The sequence below is a fragment of the Aspergillus multicolor genome (genome assembly GCF_047715735.1).
Source record: "Aspergillus multicolor strain CBS 133.54 unplaced genomic scaffold BDW74scaffold_6, whole genome shotgun sequence".
NCBI lineage: Eukaryota > Fungi > Ascomycota > Eurotiomycetes > Eurotiales > Aspergillaceae > Aspergillus > Aspergillus multicolor.
In genome coordinates this window covers 320420-336412 of record NW_027395957.1, presented here as the reverse complement: position 1 = coordinate 336412, position 15993 = coordinate 320420, and the positions used below count along the sequence as shown (strand labels likewise).

Below are 15993 nucleotides of genomic sequence, written 5' to 3'. Positions count from 1 at the left end.
TTTCGGGTGTTTGACCATCACAAAGCTAAGCATTAGTTAAGTGGATCATTTGCTGTTAGTTGCGCCGTTTCTGCAGGGAACCCCGAGAAATCCGACTCAACCTTCTAGGATGTGGAAAACCCCTACTGTGTGGTAGACTACTCCGAGTATGGTAGCCTGCCTTCCGGAATAAATAAAAGCTCCTACGCCAGTAGAAGCTTGCCATACCTTCCTTGGGAGAATAGTGAGCCAGGGCGTAGCCGTGTTGTGGTAGGTAAATTAGAGTACCCTTGGTAGTGACGGTACAGTCACTAGTGACAGCCCGGCTAAGCTTCCGGCTAAGCTTTCACCATGTATGGGCGCCTTGGCCACCGTCCCACCCGAGTCAGTAATTAATCCCGATCTCGGAGTTACCGTAGTCGAGTATTCTTTGTACAAGTTAGAAGCGCATTCTATCTACGAGCTACCCAAGCGAGAGACTCATTATTTCTTGTACCGATGGAGTCTAGACCTACTTCGGAACCTTTACAGTAAACGCCACAGGTTTCCCCGCTGCAAACACGGGATCACGCCTCGCCGACCTCTTTCGTGCCTCGCCGCCAGATCCGACGTAGGAATCATCGTCTGACCCTTTCGTCCCTTCCGTGCCATTCGGTTCCTCCGTGCCATTCGAGTCGCCTTGATCCTATGCAGCCCCTGTCTCCGACTCATCGGGATCCCCTGCCTCCGACTCTTAGGAATCCCCGTAGACAAATGTGTAGACATCGAGGTCCCAACTCGAGAGTAATGAACATAGTAAGTGGTTTCTTGGGTCTGTGTATACCACCACCATGAGACGGCAAAGAATGTGTAGCTCTCTGCGTTTCTGGCTGATAGATCGCGCAAATAATTCCCGTTCTCATCAGGATCTCTGACGCCATAGGTCCAGGTTATCATAACATCTGGAAGGTCTGTTGAGAGGTTGTGAATTAGCGCAAGTTCGTTTCGAATACGAAAGCTGCGAAGCACTCACACGAATAGTCTGTCACGTAATCGTCGTTGTCCACAATTTGCCCTCCCTCAGCTTCGCTCCAGTAGGAGACCAGGTGGATCATCTCCTGGAATAGAGTGGTGGGCGCAAGGACCGCAATGGAAAGGTGTTCGATTCTGGTATACCCAACATTGTTGAGGTCTGCGTCGGAAGCGGCAGTTGCCAGACGGCCGGTATGGGCCAGGGTTTCTGGACACATTACCATCAACGGAGCAACGCTGTCTTCCTCAAACAATATGCCGTTAATGCGTGTGTCAATGGGCTTCCGACCAGCTACTGTAACTCCACTTGCGATATTCCCATCTGTTGTCCGGCAAACATTGTCATCCGCGAACTTCGCATTGAAGCTGTACCAGGTACGGAGCTCGTCGTATAGAAAGGGTGCATTGTCAGGAGTCTTCAAATAGGCCTGCCATAGTCGCACCGCTTCATCGCCAACCATGACTGGCTCATAGGCCGGAGGCGTCGCGGCTTCGTTCCATCGCAGCAGGTCCGCGTCCCACGCGTACTTGACAAATCCTGTACCGTCGCAAAGAAGGTTAGGAGTAGGAGGCGTTACCGGCGCCGTGAGCCCCTGCTTCGCAAGAAACTTGTCAAGTCGCTCACTTATATCTGCAATAATCGACGCACATTAGTCTGTCCGCGGATTTGTGGCCTCATACAAGACCGCCTACCTTCCAGCTGCTTGAACACGGACGCGTCGACGTCGTCGTCAAATTCTCCGTTTTCCCCGACTAGGATACCAAACCAAACCAAGCCTCCAGCAATTTCCTAGCCACTTGACCATCTTTTGATGTCGGTTCAACCTCGGCAACTGTAAGAGCCTGACGAAAACTGCCTTCTAGGGTTTGCACATCCTGCAGAATGTCGTCCAGTGTATCAACAATAGGATCACAATCCCCCTCGCCTTCTAAAAGATTGAATAAATCGGAGATGGCGGCCTGGCCCTGTCCAATGAAGAGGTTCAGTGCAAGGAGAAACGAGAGACAACTTGATGGCCACATGATAAAGAAGAAGTGCCGGAGATTGTTCGAATGCTGCTGTAAGATATTGCCCCTAGGAATGGGCTTGAGGTACTATAAACGGTCCTTGCGTGAGGCCAACCACTTCCATGGCCGGAGCACCGAGAAACCCCTTCTCTGAGAGTCCCCGAGGTCGGTGCATTGTGGAACTGGTAGATAGGACAAATCTGTTGGATTCCAAATTGCCGCAATGTAACAGCTAAAAGTAATACGTTAGCCATACGATTCCATCGTACCATAGTTGGAGAAGCGGACATGGTCGAATGGTTGGGACTGTTCAGGAACACAACAGGAGTGGAGAGTAGAAAAATGAACACTGGGTTCGCGAGGCTCGACTACCGTAGCTTAGCAGCAATCACTAGGACTGAATAGGCGGGGATCAGTTTCCTCCGGCCGGGCGATAATCTCCGGAGCCCGGGCTATACCCGTCGCCATCTCGCTTCCAGTGATGAACTTTTTACTGGTGGATTAGCTTGACTTTCAGAACTTCGAGCCCGGCCCATTGAGCGTACTAGTTCGCCCTTCGCGTATCGATAGGAAATCGAACGATGCCGCTATCCGCAGGGGAAGGGAGAGGCCATCTCCGGTGGCAGAGGTGCCTTCTCAGATAAAGCGAGCTTTTGCCACCTTCTGCCTTTGTCGCCAGCACTCTGACCTTCCTTTTGTTGATACGCCTGTTGCAAGGCTGACCGTCCATTCTTTCTCCCATGTCTTATACTTACTAGGTTCTCCTTATTTTTCGACCTTTTTCTTTCACAACTGTACCTATATTCCTGAGGATGCAGCTTCTGGCGACTGCCGCTGCCTTGGTTGCCACTCTTGGCTTCATCCAGCCTGGAGCGACAGTCAATACAGGCGGTGCACAACAGGCAATGGAGTCCTTCCTGAATGACCATCCCATTAGCACACGCAAAGTTGTTCAAACAAAAAGCGCACCTGACATCGCCACCCTCAAAGCTGCGGTGCTGGCGGGCAACTTCACCCCGTCGGGGCCGTGGGACTTCCTCCCCGACCCATGCTCCTGGAGCTGCTCGACCCTGGGACTGAGTTCGAGCTTCTGGCCATTGCATAGTCGGCTCGACACGGTGGCGCAATGCGAGAAGCCTATGCTTCTGGACTTGTCTCTCTCTACCTCCGTTGATAACTCCACTCGCATCCGCGGCTGCACCGCCAATTTGAACGCTTATCTGAACTGGACCGTGGCCTCCGATCAATGTCCACCATTGCCATATATGGCCAACGTCACATCTCCCTTGAACCTTTCCTGGAACGCAGGAAGCCAAAATGGCAATACTACCAATGCATTGGCTGCGTTGGAGCAGCTGTATGTGTATGAGCTCATGAATCCAGCCCCTTGCAACGAAACGATAAACTTTGTTTACTCCAATGGCATTGCAATTGGTCTCTACACCGGTGCCGGTATCCACAGACATAGCTTACTTGCGCCTGTCCTCAAGGATCTGGTGCGTTATATCCGGGATGAAGGGCTGCCGGAAACTTTGGTTGCCCAGCGCTGCGGCAGCAGCAGTGTCCGATATGTCATGGGTATCTTTGTAAGTGGCACGGGAGACCTCGCTGCCGCCCACACAGCTGTCCAGGGCTGGCGCAATAGCAGTTGCGTGGACTCTTTGGAGCAGTCTAAGAGCTGGCTTGATCTTACGTTCCCTCTTCCAATGTTCTCTGCCAACTCCAGCAGCCTTCCAACCCGACAAGTTCGACGTGCCCCTCCTTCCAGTCACAAGCACGGCTATTCACACTCCCATCTGCATGACAGAGACAGTACCTGTTCGCCTGTGCAGGTGGTTTCCGGCGATACCTGTGCAACGCTCGCAGCCGAGTGTGGAATTTCTGGGGCCGACTTCACCACTTACAACCCGAGCTCTACTTTTTGCTCCAGTCTGACCGTTGGAGAACATGTCTGTTGCTCATCGGGGGCACTGCCGGACTTCTCTCCTCAACCTGACGACGATGGAAACTGTTATAGTTACCAGGTGCAAAAAGGGGATAGCTGTGCGGCTCTTGCGGCGGAATACGACCTAACAGTTGACGAAATCGAGAGCTACAAAACCCAGACGTGGGGCTGGACTGGCTGTGATCGGATCCTTGCAGGGGCAAATATATGTCTTAGTTCCGGGTGGACCCCCATGCCAAGTGTTATCTCGAATGCTGTCTGTGGCCCTCAGGTGAATGGCACCGCGACCGCCCCCCATGGCACAGACTTGTCTTCTCTGAACCCTTGCCCGCTGAACGCTTGCTGTGATATCTGGGGCCAGTGTGGAATTACCGAAGACTTTTGCACGCCCACCAATTCAACAACGGGAGCTCCAGGAACTGCAGCTGAAGGTACGAATGGCTGCATCTCCAACCGTGGAACGGACATCATCCAGAGCGGTGCCCCAGCGGAGGCGTTCACAATCGGCTATTTCGAGGGCTATGATCTGTCTCGGCCTTGCATGCGGACGCGAATTACCGATATGGATCTGAGTTCGTATACTCATATCCATATGTCTTTTGCCACTTTGAACAGCGATTTTTCATTCAACATCTCCACGATCGAGGAGCAGATGGACGATTTTGCCGCGCTTGGCAATGTGAAGCGCGTGATTACCATCGGAGGCTGGGACTTTTCTACTGATGTCGGCACCTACACCATCTTCCACAATGCCATGTCGACAAACACGAACCGTCAAGCACTGGTCTCCAGCACCATTGGTCGTCGGCTTCGCGCTCGGGCGCGCCCCTTATCCCTCGCCCCCCCGGTGCCTGGCGGAAGGTGTCGATCGTCCAGTTCTCGAAGCCTGTGGGGAGCTGTTAGAGGTCCAGGAAGCCGTTTAGTGCACACTGTGCAGAGTGCTTGGTCTCTTGGGATGTGGGCGTGGACGTGGACTGGGAGTTTGAGGTAGACATGGCGATGGGGAGTTGCTGGCTTGGCTTGGCTTCCTTGGCTGGGCTGTGGACTCGGAGGTGAGAAGGGCTGTTCTAGATCTGGATAGATGAGATGAGGTGGAGAGGGTTGGTATCCAAGGCTCGTGGTGCTGATGGATGGATAGGAATGCCACCATAGCGGCGGCCTTGAGGGCCTTTATATACCTGGCCTCGACCTCGACATCTGCCTTGACCGGAATACCGCACCTTTGTGCACATCATGCAATGACGATATTATCTGAAAGAAAGGCTGCCCCTCGATATAGACATGCCTATTGTACACACGAACAAGGGACAAAGGGACAAAGAAAAGAAGAAAATTCACACCCCCAATAAAGAGTCTGATATAATGACCATATCCTGGAACCGAAACAACCGGATTCCAACGATGATCATTATATCTCCAAACAGGGCGTCGTGACGGCTTTCCAACGTTCCTTTCAGGTCAAAAGCAATCCACAAAGTATGGCATGGTAGGGGAAATGGAACGGTAAAACTCTCAGTGCACATGATACTTAGGTACATCCTGGCCCACGACGCCTCAAGTGACAGCCCTAGCACCGCAAAAGCCAGTGAAGCCGGCTCAAACAGTCGATATCGCATTGCATCGCTTGCCAGAGAGCATACCCTAAAGAGGAAGGTAGGTCCAGCAGCAGTATCCACTCTAATTGACATGCGGAGAAGACCCTAAGCAGATGAGGAGAGAAGATACCGGTGTTCAAGCATGTGCAGGAGGAATCTTCTTTACTAGGTGCGTGTCAGGGTGGTGTTCATACCGTTCTGCTCACGGGTAGGTGACCCATGGCTAATAGGTGATCTAGACTATAAGAATACTGCCAGGGTTAAGCTTGATAGTTCCTGTAATATGCCGCTAACTTACAATATCCCTTGGGCAGACTTAGGGGGCAGGGCAGGGAAACGCATATTCCAATCGGCTGCTAAGCAATGTACTATAATACCAGTGGAGAGTGTGCTTGACGATTTAGGTGTCGGGTCCGTTATACAGAGTATATAGCACAGTGTACCTGTTACTGTCGCGGCAAACCAAGGAGGGTGGTTACCAATATTCCCTGAGCTGAAGGGAATAACTCATGCATTCTCTTCTAACTATGTGGTTCTAACCGCAACCCGATAGGGCAAAGCAGGGCTCAAACCAGAAGTAGAGGGCCAGTGATCCGTCCAAAGTTCCAAGGAGACAAAAATGATGAAGGCTACCCACTTCAGTTTCCACCAACAACGAGAAATAGAGTACCTTCGCCTCCTCCAGAAAGTGACCTAACTCAGCCCCCAAACCTAACAAGTCATAAGCACACTCGCCGCCCCATTGCCCAAATAAAACGTGCCGTCCGCCTTGTTCGACGTTGCAATGCACTCATACGTCGGGTACGGCGCGCCCCAAGTCCCGCTCTTCCACTTGATCGAGTCGGACAGGTGGTGCACAGTCGCGTGCCCATGGCAGTCCGCGTTCTCCCAGAATTTGAAGGTGCACTGGTCGTTCCACCAGGCGTCGGGGGACTTGTCGACGGCGCCGGCACGCGCGCCGTACGTGAAGGAGTCGAAGTTCTTGCATTGCCCGCTCCACACCCAGCCAGATTGCGGCTCTGGGCGCCAGCTGTCGGCGCAGGAGCCGCTACCGTAGAGGTCGAGCCAGACGCCTGTGGCGCGTTTGGTAAGGGAAACGGAGTCGGTGTCGGTGGTGTTGACTTCGGGGACCGTGATGTCAGCGACCTCGGGAGTTGGGCTGGCGAGGGCGGCGGTGGCGAGAAGGCCGAGGGGGAGAATGAAATTCTTGGTGAGCATTTTGGTGGCTGTGAGCGATTAGCTGTGTGTCGTTGCGAGCCTACAGAGAGGAAAACGTACTGAGTTTGGAGAACCTCTTGAAAGGCGGCGTATGGTAGTAAATTGGGATCAGACTTGGGTTGTGATACAAAGGTAGCAGAGTCTTGCTTCGTTGCAGCCGTATTTATACTTGAAGCCGCAATCGCTGCTTCATCTCTATCGACTAATCATTTAAAGCAACAGGCTTGGCCAGCAAGCCAAAGCTGAACGATGGATACGTTTGTTGCCATTCGAAGATGTTCTTCTGAAAGCATAGGTAGTATCCGTGGCGAGTTGGGTGGGCCCTGTGTCTCACTTTGTAGGGCTGATTTTGAAGTATCAGTAATCAACATACCGTGATACCAGTTCGCCGTTAACTATTGGGCAAAACCTGGGCTGTTGAGTAATCAAAAATTGCGGGGTGGTGGAGCCGAATGGATCCAGCTGAAAACATAGTATTCAGGGTCTTGAAGATGGGGCTCCTGGAGTTTCGAGAACCTGAATATCACTGCACTGCCAGCTTGAGGGAGGAGGCCTATTCTCTGCAGATACAGTACGGATAGCCGAGACGGCTAATTGTCACTGGTAAGTTTTCGACCAATTCTGGCACTGGTATCTTGGGCGGTATAGGGTACTAGGTGATCGATTGTCATGCACAGGGCTGTAATGGAAGGCGAATATGCGTTTCGCGCTCTTCGATGGCCCCGAGGTAAGACAGTTTGGAACCCTAGTCTTTACATCATCCCAATCAGGGTCTGAGGGAAACCGCAGGTTTGTGAACGTCCCGTTCTTGTCTAGCAGAAACACTAATTCATGCGAGACAGTGGCAATGTCCCTTTTGGCGAATAGTCAGGCGGTATGGCCAAGATCCTCTATCCATCGTACGTCACCCATTTCCCATCCTTATCCATACCGTAGTGTAGAGTCCCGGCTTGTCTAAGTCGAGAAAGTGTTGGACTCCAAGCTTCAAATCACCGTAGGCGCCACAGTAAGCAAGAAACTCATGACTAGATCCTTTTTCTGTCGTAAACCAGGTCCTATACCAGGACTGGATCGCTTGCTCGCACAGCTATGCGGCGACATTTGGCGAAAAGGCCTGTTTTTGTCGGCAGCTTCCTGACCAGGATCAGGTCCGTATGGACCAATTTCAGCCAGCAAGAGTTTGACAAATTAGTCCAAGACTTCCTCTTCTTGCTCTTGCTGGGGTTTCCGGTAAGCCTCCTCCCAGAGGCCATTGTTTCGCGTCACATCGTTTATGCGTTCGCTCAGTCTGTCCTGCTCTCGATCCAAGTCATCGCCTGGGCATCGTGGAACAGAGCCGAGTATATTTTGGTATCGACCGAGTGTTTCCGAGTTACGGGCCTTTGTCTTGATAGTTTTGCTCCAGCGGGGGCGGAGGAGGCTGGGATCACCGATGGGTGTGTTGCTGCTGCCCGCGTCTGAAGTGTTAGCGTCGTCGAGGTTATTTATCCCAGGCACGGGTCCTTGCCGTATTGTTAGCGTTGTTTTCCCTAAGATTTGATTTGAGAAAGTTCTCGAGAAAACTTCGTAGCATGTCATTTCTCGTACCTAGTCGTTGGAAAGGTGGGAGTGCTATATTAAGAAAGAAACAGGTCCGGCGGGCCTGAGGCGGAGGCTTCAGAATTGGAAGGACGTACCTACATGGACAAAGCAACCTTGATATCCCGACCCCGATAATGTTTGCTCCTCCCTTGAAATCATCTATTGCCCGCCCTCCCGGCATAACAAATAACAGATGCTAAGCAAGGTAAGTTCTTGGCGGTAAGTAGTTGATTTTGTTGGATGGAGCTATGCTGCATAGTTTTGGCTTTCAATTATGCTGAGACAACCTCTGCAAAACCTCTTGACCATTCTCATCCAAGTCAGGATATTTTCTCAGACAACGCAAATCCACCCAGAAACTCCTCGCATCTTCATGTCCGTCACCATGTGCATCAAACCGCTTCTGCAGCAATCTTTTCCACTCGGCATCGTCCTCAGTCCACCCCCACGACGCCGAGACGTACTCATACCAGACCGGATAATAGGCTGCAAACTCCCAATCGAGTATCCCGACCAGGGTCCCATCTTCAACCATGATATTCCCCAGGTTCAGGTCACAGTGGGTGAGGACATATGGCACGCACTTGGGCAGGCGTTTCTTTAGATTCTCCAACACCTGCGGAGGGAGACCCCGAGCTTGGAGGGTTGCACTCAACGCATCCCAAAGCTCCGCATCAGAGTCAAACGGCCCATGCGGTCCCCTGTCGGAAAAGAGCAGGGCTGGGTAGCAGGGCCCTGAACCGACTCCCTGGATCGCCGTTGCCGTGAGAGCCCTCAGCTTCTGACGAACGCCCACAACCTGATCCGCAATAGCCACTTTCTAGGCCCCCGTAAACTCTTCCCACGCCTGCTCAAGCGTCATTCCTTGCATCCGCTTCTGCAGCACAAAGTACCGACTGTCACTGTCGACCCAGTCACACAAGACCCATGAAACTGGGATATCAGGGTAGTTATCTTCCAGGAACTTCAGCGTCGTCACTTCAGTCTTTGGACCTTCGTCAGGCCGTTCTTTCAGTACCACGTCGGAGCCGACAGACCAGACGCCACGTCTGCTTGCGGCGTAAAAGAGTTTCACGTGGCTTGTGTACAGGCAATCATTTTGCAGGGCCGGTGTCCAGCTGCATGCAACGCAGGGAGCGGATGATTCGGTCATGGTCGGAAGGGGAACGTGTGGTGAGGGGAGTGATTGGAATGAAAGGGTGCTTACATGGACTTATAACTGCACACACCGCTACTTCTATAGAGAGGAAATAGTAGGATGAGATATGGACAGGGTACGGTATGGTGGTACAAAGAGTGGCTCTCTCTGTTTCTGCAAGAAGTGGGTTTTCAGCCGCTAAATTGGAAACAATTCCAGAGAGGACTTTGCCATATATTGATTTTTGCCCCTTTTCTATGCAGTATTATCATACACTTCCTAGCACTCCTCTACTCGTAGAGCACATGAGGCCCTGGTCAAAGACGTTACCGCACACCTACAAATGATAAACCCTGACGTCCACGAGCCCCCACGCCCAGCAAAGTTATTTACCAGACGGCGTGCGCTGCTACGGAGACCCAGTCCGTTCCAAGAGACCGAGTGTACATCAGCCGCCGTCTGGGGAAAAGTAGGAAGAAGAAATGAGTGAAGCGTCCGAGTATAGATGCCACTGGAGGTATTATCCCGGTGAGACCCCGAGACGAATGATTTGAATGGACATGGGTATTGTGCATTTCCTTCTGACGTCTTGTCTTCGCTCTACGGTGCGCGGTAGGTATATGCTGGGCAGCGCTGATGCATTTGAGGACTTGATCCGGTAAGGAGTACTCGACAACAATGCCTGTAACAGCGGACATGTTAGCGTAACTTGGTCTACCCTGCTCATCGAAATAAAGTTAACAGAGGAAAAAATACTTTCCACTGGAGTAAAGAATTCTTTCAGGGCTTAGCCGCATTTGAACCTTTGGGAAGCAAGTTCTTTTTTTTGACCACCCCCAACGCGCTTTAATATATGCACGGCGTTTAGATACCCCGGGAATAGCCATATATCGAGTTGAGAACTTCAAGAGAGTCTGTGCATTCTCACTGTTACATGCAGCACAGACCAACCAAGACGTACTCCAGACAATGGTCAATTGCCTGTCTTGCGACTTTTCTCGGGTTCCGCTTTGGCTCAGGGAGCTACGCGGACGACGGGGGGTGCTCGACCTGGGATTAGTCAAGCTTCCATATCGGCGGAACAAACTTGTGGAGACGAGCCGGACTGTTGAAAAGCCGAAAGAAAATGAGCGCTGTGGCGCCGAGCAAGCGTGTCGTTATGTTGCGGGTGTTATGGGGTTTCCCACTCTGATGGTATGACAGCGGGATAGGTAAGGACGCATAAGGTGGCAGTTAAGCAGGCAGCAGCATAATCAAAGTAAGAGTAAGTAGGAAGGTCGAGTTAGCCGTTGGCGTTGAGAGATTGATCTGTAATGGCAGCTGAGGGACGCTGGTGTCGAAGTGTATGCGGCACTTTTCTGGACCAGTGGACAAACAGCACCTCCCACTCCCGCTTTGTTGACTCCAATGGGGCTGTACACTCACCTTTTGGCTCCAAATATTCGCGCATCCAAGTGAGCTATTTCTTCCTCCAACACCAGGTCCGACACCGAGATAGCTGAGACTTGCCCTTTACAGGTATAAAAGGATACGCGATGCTGCTAGGATGGCTCATCTTCACTCGCACTCTCTCGCAAGATACGCACCATGCACGACGAGAACTTCGACAAAGGCCATCTGCGTATTGCAGAAGATGCAGTCCACCGCAATGAGATGCGCACAATCTGCCGCCGCGACTCGACCATGTCCATCTGCAGCGATGGTCATGGGCGGGTCGTTGCACCGGGGAATCTGCTACCTATAACCTACCGGTCCCTGTTGGTGTCCTTTCCCCAGGGAAGACAGGATCAACCAAGCTGATGAGAGTGTAGCTCCTTCAAGGTCGATGATGCTGAAGCTGCCGGGAAAGCTCGAGGCAGCAAGCAGGAGAACGAACATCTCCGAAGTAAGTGCGACCCGGTGGCGCTGCTGCTTTGACTTATGGCCCCCGACTAACCAAGCTCTTCATCTTAGACCTCGCAGAACTAGACTCCCACCTGATTTCCGTTCAAGACCTGCAGCACCGTCTCGAGAGCTCGCCCAACGGCCTACAAGCCCACCAAGCCAACGAGCGGCTCGTCAAGCACGGACGAAACCAGCTCTCGCCCCCTTCTTCACCATGGTTCCGCATCACAATGGGCTATATCTTTGGGGGATTTGGTAGTATCCTCCTCGGCGGCGCTGTGCTGGTGTTTATAGCGTGGAAACCGCTCGGTGACCCTCCAGCTGAAGCCAACCTTGCGCTTGCCATTGTGCTGGTCGCCGTCTGGGCAATTCAGGCGGCCTTCAACGCATGGCAAGACTGGTCCTCATCACGGGTTATGGCGTCTATTACGACCATGCTGCCGGATCAGTGTATTGCCTTGCGCGATGGGATGGCGACGGCTCTTAGTGCGCTGGACCTGGTACCTGGCGATGTCGTCCAGGTGAAGCAGGGAAATAAACTGCCGGCTGACATGCGCTATATTCAGGTCTCTGCTGATGCGAAATTCGATAGGTCAATTCTCACGGGTGCGTGCCTAGCCTTTCCTTTTCCATCCGAAGGGGCCATTCTGATCCTCGCAGGTGAATCCGAGCCCATCTCGGGCACGGTCGAGTCTACGCACTCTAACTACCTCGAGACCAACAACATTGGCCTGCAGGGTTCGTACTGTGTCTCTGGGGCTTGTCTCGGTATAGTCGTGGCCACGGGCAACGATACTGTGTTCGGGCGCGTCGCCAGTCTCTCTAGCGGGAGGCGGACTAAGATGACGCCTATGCAGAGGGAGATTCTCCGCTTTGTATTGATTATCGCTTCGCTAGTCGTACTCTTTGTGACCATCATTATCATCATCTGGTGAGTTTGCATTGGCTCAGCCGCTCTGTCTGGTTCCATAGTACCCGCTGAACCCCTTCTGCGATTAGGGCTGCGTATTTGCGGCGAGACCACCCGGACTTCATCAACGTTCCGGCCCTCATCGTCAGCTGCGTCAGCGTCGGCGTGGCTTTTATCCCCGAGGGCTTGCCTATCGCAATATCTATGGGTCTGACAATAGCCGCGGGGATCATGAAGAAGAACAAGATTCTCTGCAAGTCGCTGTCGACGGTGGAAACCCTCGGCGCGGTCTCGGTCATTTGCTCGGACAAGACAGGAACTCTGACTAAGGTTTGTATAAGATGAGCATCTCTCACTCGCAACCATACTATCCGCCTTTCGAAGCTGATGATATGTAGAATGAGATGTTCGTCACAGATTGCTTCGTTGGTAGCGGAGAAGAATATACCACAGAGAATCTGCTACGGATGCCCATATCCGACTCAGTCCGGCTCCTCCGCACCGCCGCCGGGGTCTGCAACGCAGCTGAAATTGATGTCACGACCATGGACCGCCCTCTGCATGCCGTCAGGATCTTTGGCGACCCCACAGACCAGGCGATCCTGCGGCTCTCGCAGTCTCTTGGTCCGGTAAGCGAGTTACGTACACGGTGGAAAACAGAATTCGACATTCCGTTCAACAGTAAGAATAAGTTTATGATCCGAGTAGCAAGGTCGACTCTTGACGGAGAGTTGGGTAGAGGGTAGGTTATGTCCGGCTCATTGGCCTTCGAAGTCCGCAGCTAACCCGGACGAACAGATATCTGCTCATTAAGGGTGCTCCGGATATACTCTTACCAAGGGTAACCAGCGACAGTGAAGGTAAGAACATCTCGCAGGGAGACCGCCGGAGAATTGAGGCTGTCAAGGACCGGTGGTCAGCTATGGGAAAACGAGTGATTCTGCTGGCGCAAAAGGCCGTCTCGGACGAGTGGATTCGGGATGTTCAAGCTTCACGCGATGATAAAGCCGTCCTTCAGTCCGCATTGAACGGATTGGCTCTTGCTGGGCTCTTAGCTTTGATTGACCCACCGGTATGACTTCACTCCATGATTCTGGTCGATACCGACCTCCCCAAGAATTTGCTAACCTAAGCAGAGAGACGAGATACCCGGCGTGATCGATACCCTGAGAAAGGCCTCCATCCGCATCATGATGGTCTGTTCCACTCTGTCCGAATCCACAATTTTGGCTTCTGCTAACACGGCGGTCGATCCCAGGTTACTGGCGACTACAAACTCACAGCCCAAGCCATCGCCATCCAATGCGGGATCATCACAGCAACCCCCTCACTCATAGACGACATCACATGTTTAGACCATGATCGTGGCAGCAAAGACAAGACATGCTTACCCGGCACCACCACCTCAATCGTACTCAGCGGGCCCGAGCTCGCCAACCTCTCTGCCACCGACTGGGACCGCCTTTGCACATATAATGAGATCGTCTTTGCGCGGACGACGCCAGAGCAGAAGCTGCGCATCGTGCAGGAGTTCCAGGCCAGAGACCACATTGTAGCCATGACGGGAGACGGCGTCAACGATGCGCCGTCACTCAGGGCAGCGGATGTTGGGGTTGCGCTGGGCAGTGGCTCGGATATCGCGATCGAGGCCGCGGATATTGTCCTGTTGGATTCGTTTTCAGCCATTGTTGAAGCTGTGCGGTATGGAAGACTGGTTTATGGTATGTGACCAATCCAAGAATACGAATACGGCATCTTCTTAGACTAACTTGCTGGCTTCTAGACAACCTCAAGAAAACGGTCATCTACCTCCTCCCCGCGGGGAGTTTCAGTGAGCTGTGTAAGTGACTTGTCTACCCCGTTCTGACCGTCACACTGATGGAGAGGAATCAGGGCCCGTTGTGACGAACGTTGTTCTCGGCATCCCACAGATCCTCTCCTCCTTCCTGATGATCATAATCTGGTACAAATCCCACCCAAAACCGTTACAGCAAAAGCACAGCAGCTAAATCGCAGTCCTAGCTGTCTAACCGACTGCGCCGGCGCAATAGCCCTCGCTTGGGAAAAGCCCGAATCCGACCTCCTGCTCCGCCCACCCCGAGATCCAAAGCGAGACCGTCTGGTCGACACGCGGCTCCTCGGCCATGCATACCTCTTCATCGGGCTATACGAGTGTTTTCTCTCCTATTTCATGGCCTTCTGGTACATGCAGGTTCGTCCATACACCTCTCATCCTACCATACCCTGCAGCCCGGGTGGCTAAAGGTCTTCTGCTCACCCAGCGCAACGGCGTCCCCTTCAGCGCAATGGTCCTCCGCTACGGCAACCTAGACGCGAAATACGATCCAGCCCACGTAACGCAGATCGCAAACGAAGCATCCTCAATCTACTTCGTCAACCTCGTCTTCATGCAGTTCTTCAACCTGCTCGCCGTGCGCACCCGCCGCCTCAGTATCTTCCAGCAGCCGCCGCTCGGGAATACCGCAACGCAGAATCTGCTCTTGTTCCCGGCCATGCTGTTTGCGCTGTGTATCGTGTTTCTCTTCTTGTATATTCCGGACCTCCATGACTCGCTTGGCACCACGGTCGTTCCGGTCGAGCACTTCTTTCTTCCTGTTGCGTTTGGAATTGGTCTGTTGCTGTTGGATGAGGGGCGGAAGTTCGCAGTTCGACGGCGGCCTGGAGGGTTGGTGGCTAGGGTTGCGTGGTAGGCCATGGCCGGGGGAATAGGTAGCATACCTACCTTGCATGGGAAAATCAGTAGAGGGGATTTTGCATACTACGACCGTGCAGGGAGAGAACCATAGCAGCGGTAGGTTGACCGGTGATATATACACCCAAATACATGGTAAAGTCTTGAAAGGTTAGATATAGTAAGTTTGAGCGCAATACGTAAATCCAATCATGTATGCAGTCATATCAATGCTCCTTGTTTCATGACCCTATAGTACGAGTAGCAAGAGATTCTAACTACACCTACCTCGTCTGTCCCTATCTAGCTATATAAACCACATTCACGAGGTCCCTAGCCTGGTTTGAACCCTGTCCGATATAGCCCTCAAGACCCTTACAGTTCAGAGCCTGTCCACCTAGTCAACCGTGGAACACGCGCAGAGAACCATGTGTTCAGCCAACAGTAAGACTGGGGCCAACCTGACTTTCAGGTTAAGCGGTATCAGTTTGCCGAGTATACATACCACTGGCTGCTGGCAGGGCGATAGTCATTTCCTAGCCTTTGCCTATGCAGTCACAGGAGGGAAAAAAGTTTCAAATGGACGACCAGGGAGGTTAGCTCTGCCACCACAATACCCTCAAGCTTCAGTCGGGCATCACCTGCACCGGTCATTAGTTATGAGTAGAACGTCCACTCGTGAATGGTATTGCAACCACCCCGTCGAAGTCCTGATAGTGATACAGGGACAAGGTAAAGGGTTGGCGAGTGTTAAGCGTTTGGATTGAAGACCGCAATGCCGGAAAGAGTCTTTGCAGATGCCCCAGGGGTGCTGGAACGGCGGACCTCCATCATCAATGCAACGCATATTTAATGGGATCTCCGCTGTATCAAGACCAAAAGACTTGCTCAAAGCGGACGTATTCCGTCTCAAAGCCCAACACTGAAACTTCCTCCAGGAACTCCACAAATACCTCCATCGCAGAGCGCTCCCCCACCAGCCGTCCGACCGGAATCTATCAGGATCCAACCGTTGCAGGAGGCCCTCTGACC

General features: G+C 52.6%; 5 protein-coding genes across 5 annotated transcripts; 2 read left to right on the top strand and 3 right to left on the bottom strand.

Moving 5' to 3' along the window:
• Positions 1–2810: 2810 nt before the first annotated feature.
• Positions 2811–4934, top strand: BDW74DRAFT_175978 (uncharacterized protein; the record flags this gene model as incomplete). The annotated part of the gene is made up of 1 exon (XM_073728476.1): positions 2811–4934. One exon carries the CDS (start codon positions 2811–2813, stop codon positions 4932–4934), a length of 2124 nt encoding a protein of 707 aa, XP_073585922.1.
• A 1084-nt stretch (positions 4935–6018) lies between these two features.
• Positions 6019–6764, bottom strand: BDW74DRAFT_148736 (uncharacterized protein). Its single transcript, XM_073723768.1, has one exon. The coding sequence runs from the start codon at positions 6754–6756 to the stop codon at positions 6250–6252; it is 507 nt and encodes a 168-aa protein (XP_073585921.1). The 5' UTR covers positions 6757–6764; the 3' UTR covers positions 6019–6249.
• Positions 6765–8605: 1841 nt separating this feature from the next.
• On the bottom strand, positions 8606–9490 carry BDW74DRAFT_189729 (uncharacterized protein; the record flags this gene model as incomplete). Its single annotated transcript, XM_073732044.1, has 2 exons — positions 8606–9157; positions 9224–9490. The coding sequence occupies 2 exons, from the start codon at positions 9488–9490 to the stop codon at positions 8606–8608; spliced, it is 819 nt and encodes a 272-aa protein (XP_073585920.1).
• A 234-nt stretch (positions 9491–9724) lies between these two features.
• BDW74DRAFT_148735 (uncharacterized protein) lies at positions 9725–10287 on the bottom strand. The gene is made up of 2 exons (XM_073723767.1): positions 10232–10287; positions 9725–10157 (listed from the first exon to the last, which is right to left on the bottom strand). The coding sequence occupies exon 2, from the start codon at positions 10048–10050 to the stop codon at positions 9865–9867; it is 186 nt and encodes a 61-aa protein (XP_073585919.1). The 5' UTR covers positions 10051–10157; positions 10232–10287; the 3' UTR covers positions 9725–9864.
• Positions 10288–11047: 760 nt separating this feature from the next.
• On the top strand, positions 11048–15190 carry BDW74DRAFT_148734 (cation-translocating P-type ATPase). Its single transcript, XM_073723766.1, has 13 exons — positions 11048–11232; positions 11287–11360; positions 11429–11965; positions 12020–12290; positions 12359–12599; positions 12668–13011; positions 13068–13341; positions 13406–13465; positions 13528–13990; positions 14053–14109; positions 14163–14232; positions 14292–14481; positions 14552–15190. The coding sequence occupies exons 1-13, from the start codon at positions 11063–11065 to the stop codon at positions 14978–14980; spliced, it is 3180 nt and encodes a 1059-aa protein (XP_073585918.1). The 5' UTR covers positions 11048–11062; the 3' UTR covers positions 14981–15190.
• Positions 15191–15993: the final 803 nt, after the last annotated feature.

Coding starts and splice junctions, on each gene's coding strand:
- BDW74DRAFT_148734 (XM_073723766.1), top strand. CDS start 11,063: ATGCACGACGAGAACTTCGACAAAGGCCATCTGCGTATTGCAGAAGAT. Junction 11,233..11,286: donor CCTATAACCTACCGGTCCCT/GTTGGTGTCCTT, acceptor ATGAGAGTGTAG/CTCCTTCAAGGTCGATGATG. Junction 13,466..13,527: donor CCTCCATCCGCATCATGATG/GTCTGTTCCACT, acceptor GGTCGATCCCAG/GTTACTGGCGACTACAAACT.
- BDW74DRAFT_148736 (XM_073723768.1), bottom strand. CDS start 6,756: ATGCTCACCAAGAATTTCATTCTCCCCCTCGGCCTTCTCGCCACCGCC.
- BDW74DRAFT_148735 (XM_073723767.1), bottom strand. CDS start 10,050: ATGCACAATACCCATGTCCATTCAAATCATTCGTCTCGGGGTCTCACC.